Source organism: Amphiura filiformis, unplaced genomic scaffold (assembly GCF_039555335.1).
Source record: "Amphiura filiformis unplaced genomic scaffold, Afil_fr2py scaffold_597, whole genome shotgun sequence".
Lineage (NCBI taxonomy): Eukaryota > Metazoa > Echinodermata > Ophiuroidea > Amphilepidida > Amphiuridae > Amphiura > Amphiura filiformis.
The window spans coordinates 880,434-899,961 of NW_027306061.1; the positions used below are offsets into that span (position 1 = coordinate 880,434).

Genomic DNA, 19,528 nt, shown 5'->3' on the forward strand with positions numbered 1-19,528 from the left:
ATTGCTCACACACAGTGTCATCTGCTAGTGTGCTAACTAATTATGGTTTCCAAATTCAACAGCCTTGAAATTATTCTTTCATCATTTGGATCTTGGATTTTGTCTTTATCAGATTGCTCTCATGTGGGATGGTGACCGTCCCGATATTTAAGATTTTTAGGCCTTTTTTGTGTACTTTTTAGCCCATTTTTGACCTTTTTTGTCAATGTTTGCCCCCTTAAAATATGTCTTGCCCCCCTTTGACAACCCTCTGAAAAAGTGCTGGCTACACCACTGATTAGGCCATGTATATAATTGTTCCAATATGCAAAACAATCTGAATTTTGATAAATTGTAGGTTGTTTGAATTCTATAATTCACTGACATTTCTCTTTAATTGTATGATTTCATAATCTTGGATGTTTGAAATGTAATATTCTAAAGCTTATATAACATTTCCCAGCTGCATTTTGTATGATTAAAAAGATATACAATCAAGTGCAAATTTCCCTGGGACACTTGTTCATATTTCGCGCCCTCTGTTCAATAAAACCGGTCATATGAAGTTCACCATGTGATATTCTATTTGTATAGTTTCCAACCTATTTCGAATCCCCTCCCTCCCCCACCAACCAATGTTGGAGCAAAAATATAGGCCATTTACAAAATGAGGCGTTTGGTATACAACATTGAATAAGGGGTGCGGGGAGGGTCATTGAACTATGAAAGTGTCCCAGCAAATTTGCACTTGATTGTATAGGGGATGAGAAAAATAATCTATTAATATCAATAAAATCGCCATAACTCTCGAACGCGTTGCTCGATTTTCATAATTTTTTCAGTGATGTCAAGATAATTTCATTATGCATTACATGATTAGCCAATTTTAAAAAATTTATTAAAATAAACATTTTTTGAATATCTAACCCTGCAATGCATGCATTTTTCAAGGAATATTTGACACATTGATTGCTTATATTAGAGTGGACATATAAATTCTCCTTTGGTAGAATTTACAAACATAATAAAAGCAAACCAAATAAGAAATTAAGAAAATATAGAAATAAATAGAACAGAATCATGATGTTTGTCTCATCATTGATCTTTCAAACTCATTACCCTATTTCAAATGCTATTATCGGAATGCACGTTAAACTCTTTAATATAGGCCTTCAACTACCCATCACAGACACGCTAATTCAACGTAATAATGCCATGCCAAAAGTGTATATATACAATTATATACAATTACACATTTTAAATGTGCTTATTATTGGTATACAAAAAAAAAAAAAGAGATAAAGAGCAGGATTTAAAAGTAAACATATCGGCGACAATGAGCTTCGAACCGTAGCCCTCATGATCAGAAGGCAGTAAGCAAACCACTACACTATAGTTGAGCTGTTGTTATTCATGCGAATTTATTTATAACAAGGATAACAAGAATTAATGACGCAATAACGGTCTACCAGAATAATATAACTTAAAAAGTAATATATATTTATTTAACGTTATGGTAGACCGTGCTCATTTGGCTTAAATGGAGGAATAATTACCAATAAACATATCAAAGTTAGGAAGGTATGTATAATGTGACCGTGTATATTCAAAATATACGTTAGATAAATGCTGAATACGACCAAAACATGAGTTTTAATGAATGATTTCATTGGATCGAAGCTCGATAACACAATATAGTAGCATTGCAATGATAGGATTAAATACGCTGAAATCGAGTGCAATTGTCATCAGTCTCCGGTGGCATATAGTTACTGGCTTTTGCTTCTACGCCCCGAGATCTCGAGTTCGAATCCATGTAATGCTATTTTTCTTTCTTTCTTTTTATTCTTTTTGTCTTTCTTTCTTTCTTTCTTTCTTTTTTCCTTTATGTTGCCAATTTACATTTACATTTATCAATGAACTAAAGGGAAACAATTGTTTTGTTTTATGATTTTTTTTTTGTTATTTCAGTAGGTATTTTTAACTGATTGTACTCTATATTTCCAATATGATTTAATTTTGATTAGTTTTAAATTGTTTTAAAAGTGAATTTTGAGATAATTCGCTTATAATAGCAATCATGTGTCAAATATGCCTTAAATAATGCATATATTACAGCGTTTTGATACCTAAAAATATTTAGTTTGACAAAAAATGACAATTAAAGTAACCAAAATATGCTAATGTTATTTGTTTTAAATTAGTGAAAAATCATGTTAATCGAAAACGCGCTTATGAGTTATGGTAATTTTACTGAAAGTAATAGATTATTTTTGTCTTCTTCAATACAATCAAGTGCAAATTTCCCTGGGACACTTGTTCATATTTCGCGCCCTCTGTTCAATAAAACCGGTCATATGAAGTTCACCATGTGATATTCTATTTGTATAGTTTCCAACCTATTTCGACTCCCCTCCCTCCCCCACCAACCAATGTTGGAGCAAAGATATAGGCCATTTACAAAATGAGGCGTTTGGTATACAACATTGAATAAGGGGTGCGGGGAGGGTCATTGAACTATGAAAGTGTCCCAGCAAATTTGCACTTGATTGTAGGTAGAATTATTTGCATTTAATGTAAAGATGACATGAACTGTCACTTAATAAGTTGACATTGTCCCAGTGCGCTATCTACTATATACCATTTTTCATCATGATGTGGCAGTGACGTCAGTGCTCATTGCTTAATTGCTCGTTTTCGCTCAGAGCACTGGCGTACACACATACGCGAGCAAGATGATAAAAAGTAGGGCGCCCAAAGTTAAGCGACACTGCAAAAAAGTTCAAAACAGTGCAAAAAAGTGCAAAAATTACACACAAAGTGCAACAAAGTGGCACACTCTTAAAGACACCGCATAAAAATAATATTGTAATGATTTACTCAGGGTGTGGTATATGGATGATGCGTGATTTCCTGATAAATAACTCAGAGAACGTAAAACATGGAGCAAAACGACAATGGAAGTACAATCACAAAATAACACAATTTATTAATAAAACACGAATCCTAACCATACAGAGACTGCCGCTTATATTGAAAGTCATGTCTCTAAACAAATGGTCAAGCCGTCTTTGCACAGAAACAAATGTACGTGTTAACTCAAGAAGCTCCAAATCATAAGTGAAGGTGCATCGGATGACTGGCCCACGCGCACGCTCATGGCACGCTCCTCTCACATGCCAGTCGACCCAGCAACAGCACCAACCAATCAGGAACGGCGATGTAAACGCGCGACGCAAAAGTGCCGACATAGTCGCCGCATCTCTCCGTCGCCATTGCAGAAATGCGTCTACCTTCCGCTGCATAATGCATACCGCTCATTCTACAAAATCCGGTGCCAATCAACTTTTAAAACTGAAAAAATAAAAGTTCTTCAAAAAGCCTTATTTTTTGTGTTTTTTAAGAGTAAATATATTACTACTTTCGGATGTAAAAGATTGCCAACACCACTTTCATATTTTTCTTTCAGGAAGTCATCCAATTTTGATGTTTTAACACTAAAAATCCTTTAATGTGAGCTACGTTATCGGCTATACTTTGCACAATATGCGCTGGTTCTACTAAAATCCATGCACGCCAAAGTCCACGCAAGGTCATAAAAACAAACGAAAGATCACTTGAGTGAAATGAAAACCGATTTCACCATTTCATAGAAGTTTTTTTAAATTCTCAACCATCTTTCTTCACATCCTGTTTTATCGTCTGTTCTTCAGTTTAAAAAGAAATATTTGAGCCTTTTCCCAAAATGTATATCTTCAGGGTGCAACGACAAATATGGTTTGTTTTATTTTGTTTGTAGTAATCAAACGATTTTTTATCATATATGACCTAGCTCGCATGATCTCATGTTAATATATTCACGCTTATGATCCATTGACATCAAGTGGGGCGTGTAACGAGCTCACAGTTTCTAACTTCAATCGACTCTATATACAATAAGTGACGAACTTTATAAAAGCTACTAAATGTAACATTCAACAAACTCTCAATATTTATTCATAATTCAATAACAAACCAACAACGGTGTTTAGCAACATCAAATCTTCTTTTAAGCTCAGTATTTCTTGCACTTTTTGTACACTTATGGCTATTTTTTTAATCTATATTCAAAAAGAGTGATCAATTAAAGGGGTTTCTTTATGTTGCATGACTTACTTACATCATTCTCGGATGTAAATGTATTTTGAAATGAATAAAGAATCAAAACATGAATACAATTTTGTCAGTGGGAAACAATTATTCCTCAGAATTTCTTTCTAAATTCAGAGGTAACGTAGCTCACAGGTAACGTAGCTCACACTCTTTCAAATTCAAGCATTCCCAGACAAATGAAGATACTTAATATTGTCTATGTCAGCAACTTGTAATTATTTCAGATCCCAATACAATAATTATTTAAGTTTTCATTCTCTTTAATACAACCATAACGTGATTGCAATGGGTTCAAAATGTCATCGAACTCTTTTAAGTGTTCAATATCCTTGTCAAACTAAATTTTTTGAAAGATAAAGGCTTCATTATTTTCTATACACCAATAACAACACTTTTCCAACACCTACAATATAGCTTCAGCAATTCTTGGACAAAGATGGCCATATTGTGACAATGAACAACGTAATTGGTCATTTCATACGGAGGTAACGTAGCTCACGTGTTTATATAGGTTAGAAACTTACAGCTTGCCAACCTATATGAAGCAGCTTGGTATTTTCAAATTTCAAACAGTTTCTCAAAAAGTGTATATATATATCTGAAGTCAATCAGATCAGTGAGGTCGCCGCTTGCAATTTTAGGGCCATATTTTGATGTTTCTGACAGAGGCACACCTTCCTTTCTATGAAACGCACTGGCAACATGTATTTTGGATCTTAAGTTTACAGAAGGCGGGCAAACTCATCGTTGTGCTCGATCAGGTCATCTCATTCAAACGGCAAAAGAATTTTACAGGTGGAGTGTATGAGGTCGCCGCATTTCCATATTACTGCACGAAAAACTTGTATAGGCCTACTTGGTTACTTTAAATGCCTCCAGATCGTTGGGAGATAATTTGTAAAGTCTTTTTGACTTCCCAGTCGGCATGGGCTCTTCGATTCCAGCTACGACGTCGTGCTTGCTTACCCAAAGTTCATCAGGTGGTTTCGGCCATCTGAATGTATTTTCTACTTTCCCCGCATCATGCATAAAATCGATGTTGTATTCATCGTCAACATCATCATAAGACAAAACTTTGCCTACATAAGGCTCCCCGTCGTAGAGTGCAATGACAAAGCCGGTATGCCTACTGGAAGCGGTGTCATCTGGGTTGTCTAGCTCTGCTTCCTGGTCAGATCCGGCACTTTGTTTAGGAATGCTAGGTTCTCTAACATGACCAACAGCGGTTTCACTGGACCTCGTGCATCTCCTCAGCCAACCCTCACAATTTGGGTTGAACCTCCCATTTTCCCAGCAACAACTTTTAAAGCAGGAAGTTTCCCGCACATATACCTCAGAACTTCCAACTGGCGATGGCATCACACTGTGTATCTGCATAGTGCCTTTAATGGTTTTCATTGGCAATCCTCACCTCTTCTTTTGTAACCATCAGGTACTCTACAGTAGAATCCTCATTAGCAACACCCCACCTGTAAAAATCGCTGGCCGTTTGAATAAGATGGCCCTTTCTAACGGCCAGGTCGGCGGCTCGCTTTACAGCACCACCTACCCCGTCACACGGCCCCTTTCCGTGCCCGCTTTCGAAATACTGCCAGGAAGCAGGGACACCAAAGAGCTCTTCGTGACGGTTGGTGATGTTGAACATATTGGCATTACGATATTGGCTCGTTGGTGAATCGGATAGATAATGAATCATTCGTACATTAGGAACGACTTCTTTGATTTTAGGCACTAACTCTTTCATGAACGCGTATACTGTTCCGGAAGTATGAGCGGTTTCGTCGGATAGTATTACGAAGCTTTTGTGCGACTGTGGGGATTCTTCAGTTGCGTTGCCAAAATGCATCACGGCCGGGTGGAGTGTAACTTGCTGCTTCGAATAGTAGGCGCTCTGTACCTCTTCAGCATAGCTACAAACATAATTTTCCGCAAAATCCACCTGTACCGTGACATGTGAGTCGGGCAAGTTTTGCCTTAGTAGCCTTGTTTGCTCATATTGGGTTTTTACTCTTTTAACGTGAGCTTTGAATTCTTCCATTTCCTTTACAAATTTGTCTATAAAGCTACCTTTGGCCTCAGTAACTTCCTTTAACGCAGTTTTTTTGACCATTTTGTCCTTGTAAGGCACTTCGGTTTTGCGCCACTCTCTGTATGTTATATTTTCATGGTTCAGATTTTCAATTTTTTCTTTAGCTGTTTCTATTTCCAACTCGCTAAGGGCATCTGGGCGGATGGGCAAGCCATCCAACTTATGGTTTTTCAGCGCTTGCAATTTTAGGGCCATATTTTGATGTTTCTGACAGAGGCACACCTTCCTTTCTATGAAACGCACTGGCAACATGTATTTGGGTCTAAGTTTACAGAAGGCGGCCAAACCCATCGTTGTGCTCGGATTTTCAAGTAAGAACTTGCAATGTAAATTTCTAAGTGTATCTGTTAAGATATACTTCTGTTCTGTTTTTTTGCCGCATTTCAGTTTGTCATTTTTCCCAGGTAAACATGTCGAATTATCTGGTCTTTTCAAGAACACCACCACGTTCCTGCGCAACATCTCAGATTTTATTGCTGCCTTCGTTTTTACCCTTTGTTGCATTTTCCTGATACCAATTCCTCCCAACCTTAAGGGTTCGTGCAAAAACCCTATTACACCTTTGGGACCTCATTTGTTGGTTAGCAGAGCGCAGGATATATTTGCGACCTAACTTTGATTTTTGTAGGCCTTTCAGCATGATATTGTGTACAATCAGAGCTTGTTTGACTTGCGGGGCCTTACTAGGTGTCAAACCAGACTCCCTGATAATTTTTTCTGCATTTTTCACTGGTGTTGTTTTACTGGAATCGTCAAACTCTGAACTTTGACTGGGAGAAGTAATTTTGTTGCATTTCTGAACCTTCTTTTGCAAACGCCAAACATTTTTTTGAAGTTTGTCGTTTTCTGACAAAACATTCTCATACTTTCGCTTCATACACATTACAGTTTTGTTGATTCTCTTCCTGGAATGGTCTTTTTGGACATTTTTGGTAAATGGAAATTTTATCTGCAGCGGAACGTGTACTTCATTTTCTGGTTGCATTTCTGGCTGCGTCTCAGGTCTGCTTCTCAGCCTGGTACTTCTTCTAGTAGACTGGTCCTGCATTATATAAATCAATAAATAAAGAGATAAATAAATTAAAAAACCTCAATAAAATAATAAGATAGATACATAAAATTTCAATCACATATTAAAAATAAACAAATTCAAGCATAAATGATTTGTTCTATTAAATTAGCATTAATATACAAATTTATTATTTATACAGATTTATTTTGTTTTGTTTTTCATCTACACGACACCAGTATATTTAGTGCTTACAATACTTGCATCCACGGGGGTGCTACAACTCTGTCCTGCAGTATCAGGAGTCGTATTAGCTTGACTGGTGATGGCAGCAGCATTTCTGTTTTTCTCTCTCGATTTTCTCATTGCCAACCGCACATTTTCTCGCCTTGCTTGCTTTTTACTTTCAGTCCTCTTTTCCATGGGAACGTAATATTTTTTCACTCGCTTTGCCTCACGTTCATGCCAGTTTGGATCCCTTTGCTTTTTCCTTTCTCTGTAAAGTCGTTGTTTTTCGGCATTGCTTAGTGCCATTTTCAACCTGAGAAGAAAGAAAATTAGGTCTAGCCTATATTAAAAAGCTAAACTAACTAAATAAAACAGTAGGCCTAGGACTATGATTAACTTACAAGTGACCAAAAACTATAATTCTAAAGGTCTAATTACTAAATAAATAAACATACAAGGACAATGACAATAATAAAAATAATAAAAGAAAGTTAAATTATTATAATTAGGTCTAGATTGCGATCTGGAAACGCAATAATGCTGCTTGAAACCTCCCATCTCATTCATCTCATTGGCATGATTGACACGTATACATGTCAATCATGCCAATGATTTGACATGTATACGTGTCAATCATGCCAATTAATTAGCAGGTACTTGAGTCGGCACGCGACCAACACTCCCCTTACGAAAATGCAATCACCAAAAAAAGCTTGCGCAACCTTGCAGCAAGCATGTACACGCTTGCTGCAAGCTTGCGCAAGTAACAGCGAAGCATGCACAACCTTGCGCAAGCACTATGCAAACTGCAAACACTGCAAGCATTGAGCTTGCGGATGCATGCAAGAGCTTGCGAAGGTTGCGCAAGCACTATGGAAACTGCATGCACTGCAAGCATTTAGCTTGCGGATGCATGCAAGTGCTTGCGAAAGGTTGCGCAAGCACTTGCAAACTGCAAGCAAACCAGCTGCATGCATCCTGCAAGCATCAATGTGCTTGCAAATTGTAATCGCAAAACAAGCTTGCAATGCAAGCACCTGTCTGCTTGCATGCAGCAAGCACCTGCCGCGATATGCAAGCACATAGCTGTCAGACCAACTGTTTAATTGCAGAACTTTGCACTGAACAAAATTTGGAAGCACAATCCGGGCGGCACAATCTAATAAATTGTAATGCCTCGGGCACGTCGCAATTCAGAGAATCAAATTAATGCTCCACCTAAAAAAATAAATGAAACTAATGAATAAAATAAAATGCAAAGATTTTGTTCTTTAGATTATTTTTTTTACTGCAAATTTTGTTTCTTCAGATTTGTTTCCACCTGCCAAAATTGCTCCCCCTTTCCATTTTGTTTGCCCTAACCAATATTGAATTATCCCCTCATGAGTACAGGGGCATAATTAGCCCCTAAGAATCTTTTTCTCTGAATACCACTCCAAATTCTTTCCAACTGATGTCCATTTTTCTAGCTACTAATAATAAATAAGTTGGTATTTTTTAGGAAGTACCGTACAAGAATACAAAATGGGCATCTAAGACAACTAAGGGGCTGTACGGTACAATAATTATGAGCAGGGGGGTAAAATGTCCGAAAGGCCCGCCAAAAATCGCTCCCCCACCTCTTGGCCTGCCAAAATCGATTGCCCCCCCCCCCACCTCAGTCCCCGCCAAAAATCTTTGCCCCTTAAATGGTCTAGATATATGTTAAGAGCACAGCAAGCTGGAAATTTTGCATATCAAAGCGTTTCCATACTGTTTTCCCAAGCCTTTTGGTAGCGTTCCCAGTAATTAAAAAGGCGCCCCATAAATGTCGCCAAAATTGCTTGCCCCCCCAGCTTGCCAAAATTGCTTGCTCCCCCTTTTGGCTTGCCAAAATTTCTTAGCCCCCCCTCACCGAAATATTACCTCCCTCTCCCTGGGCTCATTATTACTCAGTTCCCCGGGCTCAGTCCCTAACCATCCCTTTTTAAAAGGAATTTTTGTTCATGTTTTTAAACATGAACAAAATCACAAAATCTGCATGGTGCTCCTAGAAAAAAAAAGGGATCTGCAACAGGAAATACCATGGCAGCTTACACATTCAAACAGTCATGGCAGATCTCGGTGCTGCAGTTTCATGTAAAAATTTTGGGCCAAATTTTGCGTTACAGAAAAGGAATTTTATTGGGTTCACTAACAATTGAGGCCGAATATCGCCATCAAGACAAATATGATAGTGACACAACGTAGTAAAGCTTAAACAACAGATTCTGAGATTGTGATGATGCACGGACAACCCATGAACCGTTAACCAAAATGATCAATGCAAATGCATAATACTAGACAACTTGGACATATGCATGACGATATCGGCTAATGAGTGGCAGCTCGAGGTGTGTGTGTACCTTGGGTGTGTAAACTGTAAGTATTATACAGTCGACATTTTGATTTAATTTTTAAAATCAAATTGATAAGCTTAATTAGCTTACCTATTCATGTGACATGTACCATGTAGTATTGTAGTTAATTAATACTGAAATAAAATTTTGGCATGATATGTACAGTACGGTACATGATGACGCGTGACGATGATGTACCATACTCACAACTTCACAAGATGCATACTGCACAGTTCATGAGAGTATGCACAGTGTTACTTGACTTGAGCATGTTGAGAACTACTAGCATGCTAGTTTTGACTACAATTTAAGAGACTAGCACTAGCAGTAGCATATGAAACAGTCGCATGATCGGGTTTTTTTCAGTACATGTAGGTATCGGTACGGACTCGATGAGAACTCTAGCTTCGAATTTGTACACGATACTCATTCGATGCTGAGTTTATAATATGCATATTAAAATGTTGCTATCGTTTTTGGTCGAACAGCGTTGACATTTTGAGCAACGGATGATATTTATTCTGTTAATTTTAAACTTGATCCAAAGTACTGTCGACCGTCATAATTAAAATTGGCCTATTTTGAAAAGTCTAAATTTTTGATGCGATCGCCCACAGATCAGCTGTGTTTACTGAAGTGTACTTCCATTGCTTTTAAATACACAGACAGTGTCATGCTTTAGCGAATCTGTCTCTCTAGTCTCTAGCAACGAATGCAGGGTTGTAGCCAACCGGCACTAAAATAAAAATAAAATTTTTTTTTTTTTTTTTAATTTAAAAAAAAAAAAAAATTTTGGGGTATACCCCTTTCCTATTCCCCGATCCCTCATGTTCGCTAAAAAGTTTGTGCCCCGAGCCAGCACTCTAATTTGATAGTAAAATTAGCCGGCACTCAACTTGGTCTAGCTACAACCCTGAAACGAATGTGAAGCTATCGGTGAGCAAGGTACATGTACGGTAGATCACCGATTTTGGTCACCGGTCTAATTTTTCTGTCATGCACTGATTTGGGTACCAATGGTCATATTTGGAAATCTATACACCCTATGATAGTAAAAGTATACATTTTTGGAAAGCTATTGGTCCAAGGAATCTAAAAATGGTATCAGAACTAATGTAGGGTGTATGTGGAAAGAAATAATGTAAAAAATGCAAGCATTTTTTTTTCCATTTTAGATGAAGCTTACTTTGGTTACTGGTACTGATTTTCATTCATGTGTACCCCTTAATTCTTAATGCAGTTTTGAAAAGTTGAGACCATTAGCTTTCTAATGATATAGAGCTGAACGATAGAAAAACAATGTGTATTTAAGAAAATGTCTGGTGGATTTTTATACCATTTCAACCCGTTGGTGTAAATGTGTTGAAAAATATTTTTTAGGGTATCACGCCTGTAGACATTAAACTAATTTTAAGGGGTTTTTGGAATCCTTGGGCCAAGAGCTTTCCAAAAATGTATACTTTTGCTATCCTAGGGTGTTACTTTTCAAAATACAGCGATGGTAATCTCAATATTGCGCTTGAAAATTTTCATGTGACTTACATGTAGTCATGTACCTGTCAATACCATTCGCAAGATCCTGTGAACTACCAAATCACAACAGTTTAAAAAAGTTTCACAACCAAAAAACCAAATGCTCTGTGCATGGTCTGCAATTAATAATCGGGTTTTTTTAATGACTGCATCTCCGCCACCCAAAACTTACGCTCAGACGTACAGCTTGTCAAATACCATTTTTAATTTCATGCATTTTTTTTCACAGGCAACCGTGATGCTTGAAAAGTACAAGACTCAATGGATATATCATACACACCACACTGTCTACAGTCTGGAGGAATTCACTCAAATACCAAAGGTACGGTTTCGATATAAATTTAACAAAAATGGTTACAACAGTTCCCCATAGGATAGTACATGATGTACTTCCGTTCCGGTGTAATCCCTATTCCCTACATTTTTGTTCGTACCATCAAACAAAACTTTAATATCTCGAGCAATAAATTGTAGTACGGTACAGTGGAAACTCATTAACACAAAGTTGTGCAGAATTCAAATTTTACTTCTTGTTATCAGGTGTTCGTGTTATCCAGTTCTAATAACATGTGAAATGTATGCTTGGGAATGTAAAACATACTTCTTGTTATCAGGAACTTCGTGTTAAGAGGGTTTGTGTTAACGAGTTGCCACTGTATTATTTCACTTGGTTATGAGAAATGAGCTTTCTTCTGATACTGACACCAACATGTCACTTTTGATGAAGAAAAATGGGGCTATGCTTAATTCCCGTACTCATTAAAATGTAAATTTGTATCCTTCACTGCCCTGGTGGAAAAAGCCCTGGTGGGGGAAAAAGTGATGTGGAAATATCTGACCCGCCATACATTTTTTGTAGACCCTGACTAAAATTTTAGAAGTGTAAGATTTTCCTTATTAAAGTTTCCTGACCTTTGTCATAAGTTGTCAAAATTCCATTTTGAATGTTCACCAAAACAATTTGTGTTGGTTTAACTTTAATTGATGAGGCTATATTAAACTAAATAAAGTGAAAAACTTTAATGATCCTAATTTCTCACCGACACAAAATATTTTTTCTGAACGGTGTTGTTTCAGATGTGTAAGCGGAATATTCATTTTGCTAATTGAAGTGTAACTAACAGTAACTTATCTACAATTTGCTTTCAGTTGCTGCTGAAATGTGACCCTACTGCAGCAGGAATAGACTTCCAACAATGGCAACGCACCAAGAAGAAAATGCTCTACATAAATCAGCCATGCAAAATGACGAGTTAAGATGTTACACAAAAAGTCATGTGGAAAAAAGAACTTTGCACTAATTTTGCTTGTCAAAGATGGATTTATCGGAGTCATGCGCATGAAACTTAACCATTTTTTTTATTCATTTTGAGGCAGTGTAAAATGGATCGATCAAAACTTTTGATTGTGGTATAAAATTGGTCAAATTTCTGACCTGTTTGTAATTCATAACAAGCAACTCTTTAATATTATGGTAAAAATATAAAGAATAGTTATGTCCGACGGACCTTGACTTTGGAGCTCTAAGGGCAATGCATTTTTTAGGCCTCATGAATATGCACAGCTAATAATCTAAAAATATACAGTGGAACCTCATTAACACAAAATTGTCAGGGCCTCAGATTGAAAGGGTTGTGTGTAATCAGGTCTTTTGTTAATTGTTTAAATTATGCTTGGGACTTTTTGTGTTTCAGAATCTTGTGTAAACAGTTTTTGTGGTAACCAGTTTCCACTGTATCTACAGTGTATTATGTAACATCATTTAAGCCACATTAACCAGCCTTTTATTGTTTGATTTTAAATTGACAATTTAAAAAAAAGGAACATTTGAGTGTATTTGCTGGATGACTATACCATTTTTTGTTTTTTTTTTTCAGTGTTGTTATCGCTTTGAGAAAGCTGTTTCGCTCGTGTATCTATTTAGCGTTTTTAAGCGTGTACACCTGCGCTTTGAGCTAATGATAGCGATTTGAAGCTGATGCGCTCAATAAAATACGCACTGATTTCGCTGCCACATGGGGGTGAAAATGGTAAACCTATTGCCAATGATGCTTATTTATTATGTAAATTACATCTGGATAGACTTAAAATATCTATACTGCGAAATGAAATCAGCAATCAGCATGATCATGTTTTGAATCTGTCAAACCACCGATCGAAACCAAGCAGTTTTTAGCAAGAAGACAGTTTTTAGCATGGTTTTGATGGTTTAAATCTATTTTAGTTCTTTATTTACCAACCAAACCTGCTGAACCTGTTGCAATATACGAGGGGGTATCCAAAAGTTTTTGACATCACCCAGAAGTGAAAGAGCTATACTGATTATTTTGTCATTGTAATCACTGGTCCTTATGTACATTATGGTCCAAAAATGGTCTCATAAGTATGTTTACTTTCTTCACAGGTGGCGCTTAGATGGGAAGTAGGCGCATAACCTTTTCATGATAAGGTCCTCCACTTTCTTGAGTTTTTTTTTTTCACTGTGGCGCATCATCCGTAAGTGATGGACGCCCACTTCTTGGCTCATCTGTGAGGGACATATGGCCAGTTTGGAAATTCCTTTTTCAAAAAGCAATAGTGCCATATGATGGGCAATCATCACCGTAGATTGCTTTCATTTCATCATAGATTTTTTGAGCATTGTAGGTCTAACCCTTCAAATGCAGGAACTTAATCACGCTGCGTGCCTCAATTTTCACCATCTTGCAGGTTATGCGCCTACTGCCCATCTAGCGCCACCTGTTAAGAAAGTAAACATACTTATGAGACCATTTTTGGACCATTATGTACATAAGGACCAGTGATTACACTGACACAATTTCATCGGTATAATAGCTCTTTCACTTTTGGGCGATGTCAAAAACTTTACGATGTACCCCCTCGTATATGATCAGTATTTTTTTGGAAAATGTGTTGCTCCTACGTATCGTAGCTATGAATTATGTAAAATGATATGAAATGTTTCCAACAATTATTGATACTATTAATCCAGTATGTCTTTCATTCTTGATTAGTTAACAGCTTAGCTTGAAGGTGTAAATGGGGAACCAAAACATGTAGCAGTGAACTAAAACAACTACATGTAGAATGCAAAATCAATGTTTAAGGTACAGCCGGGTGAAATAACTACACATGTAGAAAGTCATATTATTTTGCAAGATTGTACTGTAGTTACTTGAAAGAAGAATTTAATTGCCAAGCACAACAACCTGATGTGAAGTGTATCATTTTTGTCTGAAAATATATCCAACTATAACATGTTACTGAACATTGTAATTTTGTAAACAAGTCTAGAAAAATTATTTTGTATTATCTGTATTATTTCCTTGGAAGAGCCAAGTTTTAGAACTGTGTCATGAAATTTGTTCATAAGCTCTCAGCTTGCTGCCGTCTCAATAGACAAAAATATGAAATGTAATCAGAATTACATCACAATGCATCCACTTTTTCATGGATGTAAAATCAGTTAAACCGCTCTAAAGTATGTGTACTTTAGTAAAATATGAAGCGAAAAGATGGCAAAAACTGATGTATCTACATGTATGAATAAACTGCTGCAGATTGAAGAAACATGAATGTTGTGTAAAAATACGAATTAGTAGGTTACAGTTACAGGCGAAATACGTATATTTGTAATTAAATTGGACCTGATGTCTATATCGCACCGTGCGCACACTTAGCATGCGCATTGCAGGCTTGCACATGCGTATTGCAAGCTTGCGCATGCTTGAGAAAGATGGGCTTGTTTGCGCAAGCATTGGCCAAGACACTGCGGTGCTTGCAGGTAAAGCTTGCGCGCATGCCCATATTGTTCCAAATAAAAGCTTGCGCAAGCTCTTGTATGCCTGCGCAAGCAACTGCAAGCATGCAGAGGCAAGCACGCGGTGATGGAGGTCATGCAGGGCGCAAGCACGCTCAATGCAAGCATGCAACAAGCAAACTGCTTGCAGTGCATGCATGCGAATTGCAAGCATGCTTGCGAATTGCAAGCATGCAACGGACCTATTTCCCAGCTTGCGCATGCTCGTATTGTTCCAAAAATAAGCTTGCATAAGCTTGCAGAATTGTTTGCACAACCTTGTATAATGCAAGCATGCGCAACCACTTTGCAAGCTTGCAAAAATGCTTGCCATTTTCATAAGGGTCTCCAGTACACACCCCATGTTGTGTATCATCATGATCATGCCTCTCGCCACGTGTCACTCAGCTCACAATCTATTGCTATTGCTTATAGTTATACTAGCAATGCTCTTTCTCAGTACTGGGCAATTCATGAATTGTATCTGTTGAGGGAGAGAAGGGCGGAGAAAGGATAGAGAAAGAGTGCATGAAGTGATGTGGACTGTCAGTGGCGTAGCCAAGGGGGGCAGCTGCCCCTGTGAGAAGTCTTGCCCCCCCCTTGTGGGATGCTGGCCGTCCTGATATTTTAAGATTTTATGTTTTTTTTGTACTTTTAGCCCAGATTTTACCATTTTCTTCTCAAAGTTTTTCACCTTTAATGTTTGACCCCCCCCCCTTTTGCCCACCCACTACACCACTGGGGACAGATGAGAAAGAGGGGGAGGAAAGGAGTGAGTCTCAAAGAAGAATACTTTTGCATGCACTGAATGTAAGCCTACAAGCGGAAAGTACAGCTCCGCTGAGGACCCGTGGTTGGGTATGGGCAGTGTGTTGTGTTACCAATGTTTATGTGAAGCCAGTGTAGGTATTTTAAAAGGCTTAGGATATGCCATTATGCATTCAATGTACGGGTAAACCCTTTTGTACAATGCCCTTAACACTGTTTATCTTAGGCCTACTAACTAACAAGAGGAAAAATACTAGGAATATATACCAAGCACAATGGCGACTGATCTTTTTAATTTAATTAAAATTGGTTTATCATATAGTTTGACGCGTTATTTATACACTCTTATATTATGCTTACCCTTTGGTATACCCATTGTACATCACAGTAATATATTAAAGTAGAAAAGAACGTTTTATGCAGTATAATTGCATGATTAGATGTGAGCTACGTTACTAATGTGAGCTACGTTACCTATGCGTGCACAGCATGACTCGCTCAGACTACGTACATTATGCCTACAGTGCATAGCTAACGGTGTGGCTCAGCTTTAGTGCCGTAGCATAGGCTGGAAAATCCACTATTATAAGATACGGTACAAGCTTACAACACGATATATAACAGCTAGAATACTTCGTATATCATTTACTTTTATGTATTTAACAAAAAATATGAAGATTGAAGGTGATACATACCGATTTTTCCCTGCAATATGTAAGGACAGTCTCCTCAAATATTTTGCATCGTATTAAAAGGTCATGACCCGACAATTCATGACACACAGAGGGCGTTCTGTAGAGTACGTAACGTAGCTCACAGTAACGTAGTTCACGTTTTTGGATGTTTTGATGGGATTTGCAAACGTTAAAACGTTATGTATGTTAATTCCAATATAATTGGGTTTCGATTACTGATACCTATCACATATTATTAGGAAGCACATGTTATACAAGTGCATACTGTTGAATCCTGGTAACGTAGCTCACCAGTCTTAACATGGTCGGTCCAAATTTCAATGTTCAAAACATTTTCTTTGCCAAAAATGCTACAACATCAAGATTTAATTGTAAGTTTTAAAAATCTATGAGTGTTTCCTTTTAAAACCGCAAACTACATTGATACTTCTGTTTTACTTCTTTTAAATAACGTGTGTTAAAAAGGGGTAACGTAGCTCACAGCGTTTTGGTGGAAAGTGCATTTTATTTTAGAATTACACAAAGACGTTTTAATCACTAAAAAATGATGTTGAGAAACAATATGATGGTGCGTTATCTAATTAAAAGACAGCAAATCTTTAAAGAAATTGCATTTTTTCAAAGAAAATATTAAGTGTCCGATTTGAAACTTGAGCAGTGGAAACGTGTTTTTAGCGATTTTGAGCCTTTGCAAGGGTTAATCAGGCTGAAGAAAGCATTCAAAGTATGGAAAACTATATATGTCCGTGTAGATCTCGTTGAGTTCTACCAGAAAAACAACATATTCGATGCCCTAAATGCTCGATAAAGTTTTTGTGGACCAAAGAATGGGAAAAGGCCTATTGGCACCGGATTTTGTAGAATGAGCGATACCACAAATGCAGACGCATCCACAATAACGAGGAAGAGAAGTGATGGGACAATTAATATGCAATTAGCGTCAATTAATTAACAAAAGGAATAATTTGGGTTTCATTTATGAAAGTCCGAAAATACGCAAATAATCAGGAATGTGCGCCTTGTGCAAATAAGCAAGTAAACAAGTCAACAAACTCTCCTGGGTCAATGTCCGTTCGTCAGGTCGAAGGCGACGCAAAATTGCATCGCCGAAGTCATATACATTTGATGAAAGTTTCATACACAAGAAAAAGGTAAAGCCTGAAAAGATAGGGAGACACCCGTGAGGCTCAGGGCATTTCACTCTCCCCACATATAAAAAAAAGAGATTTGTACTCAAATCTTGTACAATAACTCGGATTTAAAATTGATGCATATAGACAGTAAAGTAAAGATGCATTGAAAATTTTGTTCTACAAAAACAAGTATTTACATTATAAGCAATAATTTTGGTAGCTCACACAGTGGCCAAATGTAATTCAACATTTCATTTCAATCAAAAACACAGCGGCGGCAAAAGCCCCGCAAATTTGCGTCTACTGATACTAAATTTGCTTAAAGTTCAAACAAAGTGCATATAAAAACAACATAATACCGAAAACATTGCAAGGAAAACGGACCTAAATTTTGGGTGCCTACAAATTTGGAATTTTCAATTAAAATCTTATTAACTACGCCCTAAACTCAACCTAAAGGCCTAACGTTGAGTTGTGTCATGTCAGCGGTGCCTAAAGATTTGGATAGGTGTAACTCGCTAGCTGTTGTTCACGGGTAAACAGATGAGACTTCTTCAATTTCACGAACATGCATGACAAAATTTTATGTGGACGCATAAATGCGTCTACTCGGGGAATGAAAACAACAACAGCCGGGCCTAAGGGGGAAAATACAACAATAATTAATTCAAAAAGGGGAGCGAGTTACACTTACCCTACATACAACTTACACTACACGTCATAAATTAATTTCAATCTCGTAAAATCCAGTCCGAAGAGTTCAAAAACATATAATAATCGGTGATCGTTGTCGTTGAACGTGGCATGGCGATGCTAGCGTAGGGCTTCGACAGTCATGACAGTCAGTGTTCGTTGCATGCATCGTGCATGCATGCAAATTCACAACTTCAAGTTCATCGGTAGAAATACAAATCATTGTCCAAAGACGGTGAAAGATAGTTCAGCTTCAGGAGATTATATAAAATTCCACGGCACTTCGTCGATATATCCAGAGAGAAACAGCAAGCTACAAACAAGCTCACGCCAGTACGCTTGTATTTAAAAGTTCCCAGTCATTCAAGTTCAATGGCAATTTTGCGTCTTCATTCATGTCCATGTAAATGAATAGCAAATGTTCAAAATCCAATTGAAGCCACAGAAACCATCATCACAGTAGCGTCAGCATTTACCATAGTCATTCAGGGTCTTGTAGCCTCGGTGCCCGCACTTTTGCGTCGACATTTGCGTCAAATTCTTCATCACAAGTTGTTGTTTTCACGGCGACATGCAGCTGTTGTCATCAATGTTGCAAACTCGCTCTGTGTCGCCAAATTTGGCGGTCCACGAGCTGTTCGCTTCCGGGTTGACATTACTGAAAATGCGTAAATTCCGCATGTAGACAGCTTTTGGTGCCCTTTTCTATAAATTTCATAGAAAACTTCAAAACTTCTTGTGCGTTTTGTTTATACATGTAGGTTATTAAAACATCTTGATTTGGCTTCAACTTTTTAATTTCAAATTCACATCTCCTCGCTTGAATATACAACCAAACTTGCATTATCAATCAATTAAGTTCTCTTATAAAACTCGACCAGCAAGTTCAGAACTTTTTTTTAATCAATTAATTATACTGCATGATGCATGATGAGCATAACTGCATGACATAAAGAACATTTTTGGCCATTCGTCCTAGATGTCAATTTCAGCAAGTACCTGCGCAGGCTTTCTAAGTTCATCATAACAATCATATAGGCCACAACCCATATCACTACAAGTTTGTTGTCAT

At 37.5% G+C, this 19,528-nt stretch overlaps 2 protein-coding genes and 1 long non-coding RNA gene across 3 annotated transcripts in view; 2 read left to right on the forward strand and 1 right to left on the reverse strand.

The window, feature by feature from the left end:
- The window catches only part of LOC140145740 (stomatin-like), a 286,314-nt gene that overhangs the window by 132,910 nt on the left and 133,876 nt on the right, over nt 1-19,528 (forward strand). The gene's annotated exons all lie outside the window — the stretch shown is intronic.
- On the reverse strand, nt 5,516-7,256 carry LOC140145746 (uncharacterized). The gene has a single exon (XM_072167423.1). The coding sequence runs from the start codon at nt 6,722-6,724 to the stop codon at nt 5,516-5,518; it is 1,209 nt and encodes a 402-aa protein (XP_072023524.1). The 5' UTR covers nt 6,725-7,256.
- LOC140145742 (uncharacterized) lies at nt 9,626-12,634 on the forward strand. The gene is made up of 3 exons (XR_011858128.1): nt 9,626-9,857; nt 11,598-11,690; nt 12,518-12,634. It is a non-coding gene; the product is annotated as an uncharacterized lncRNA (long non-coding RNA).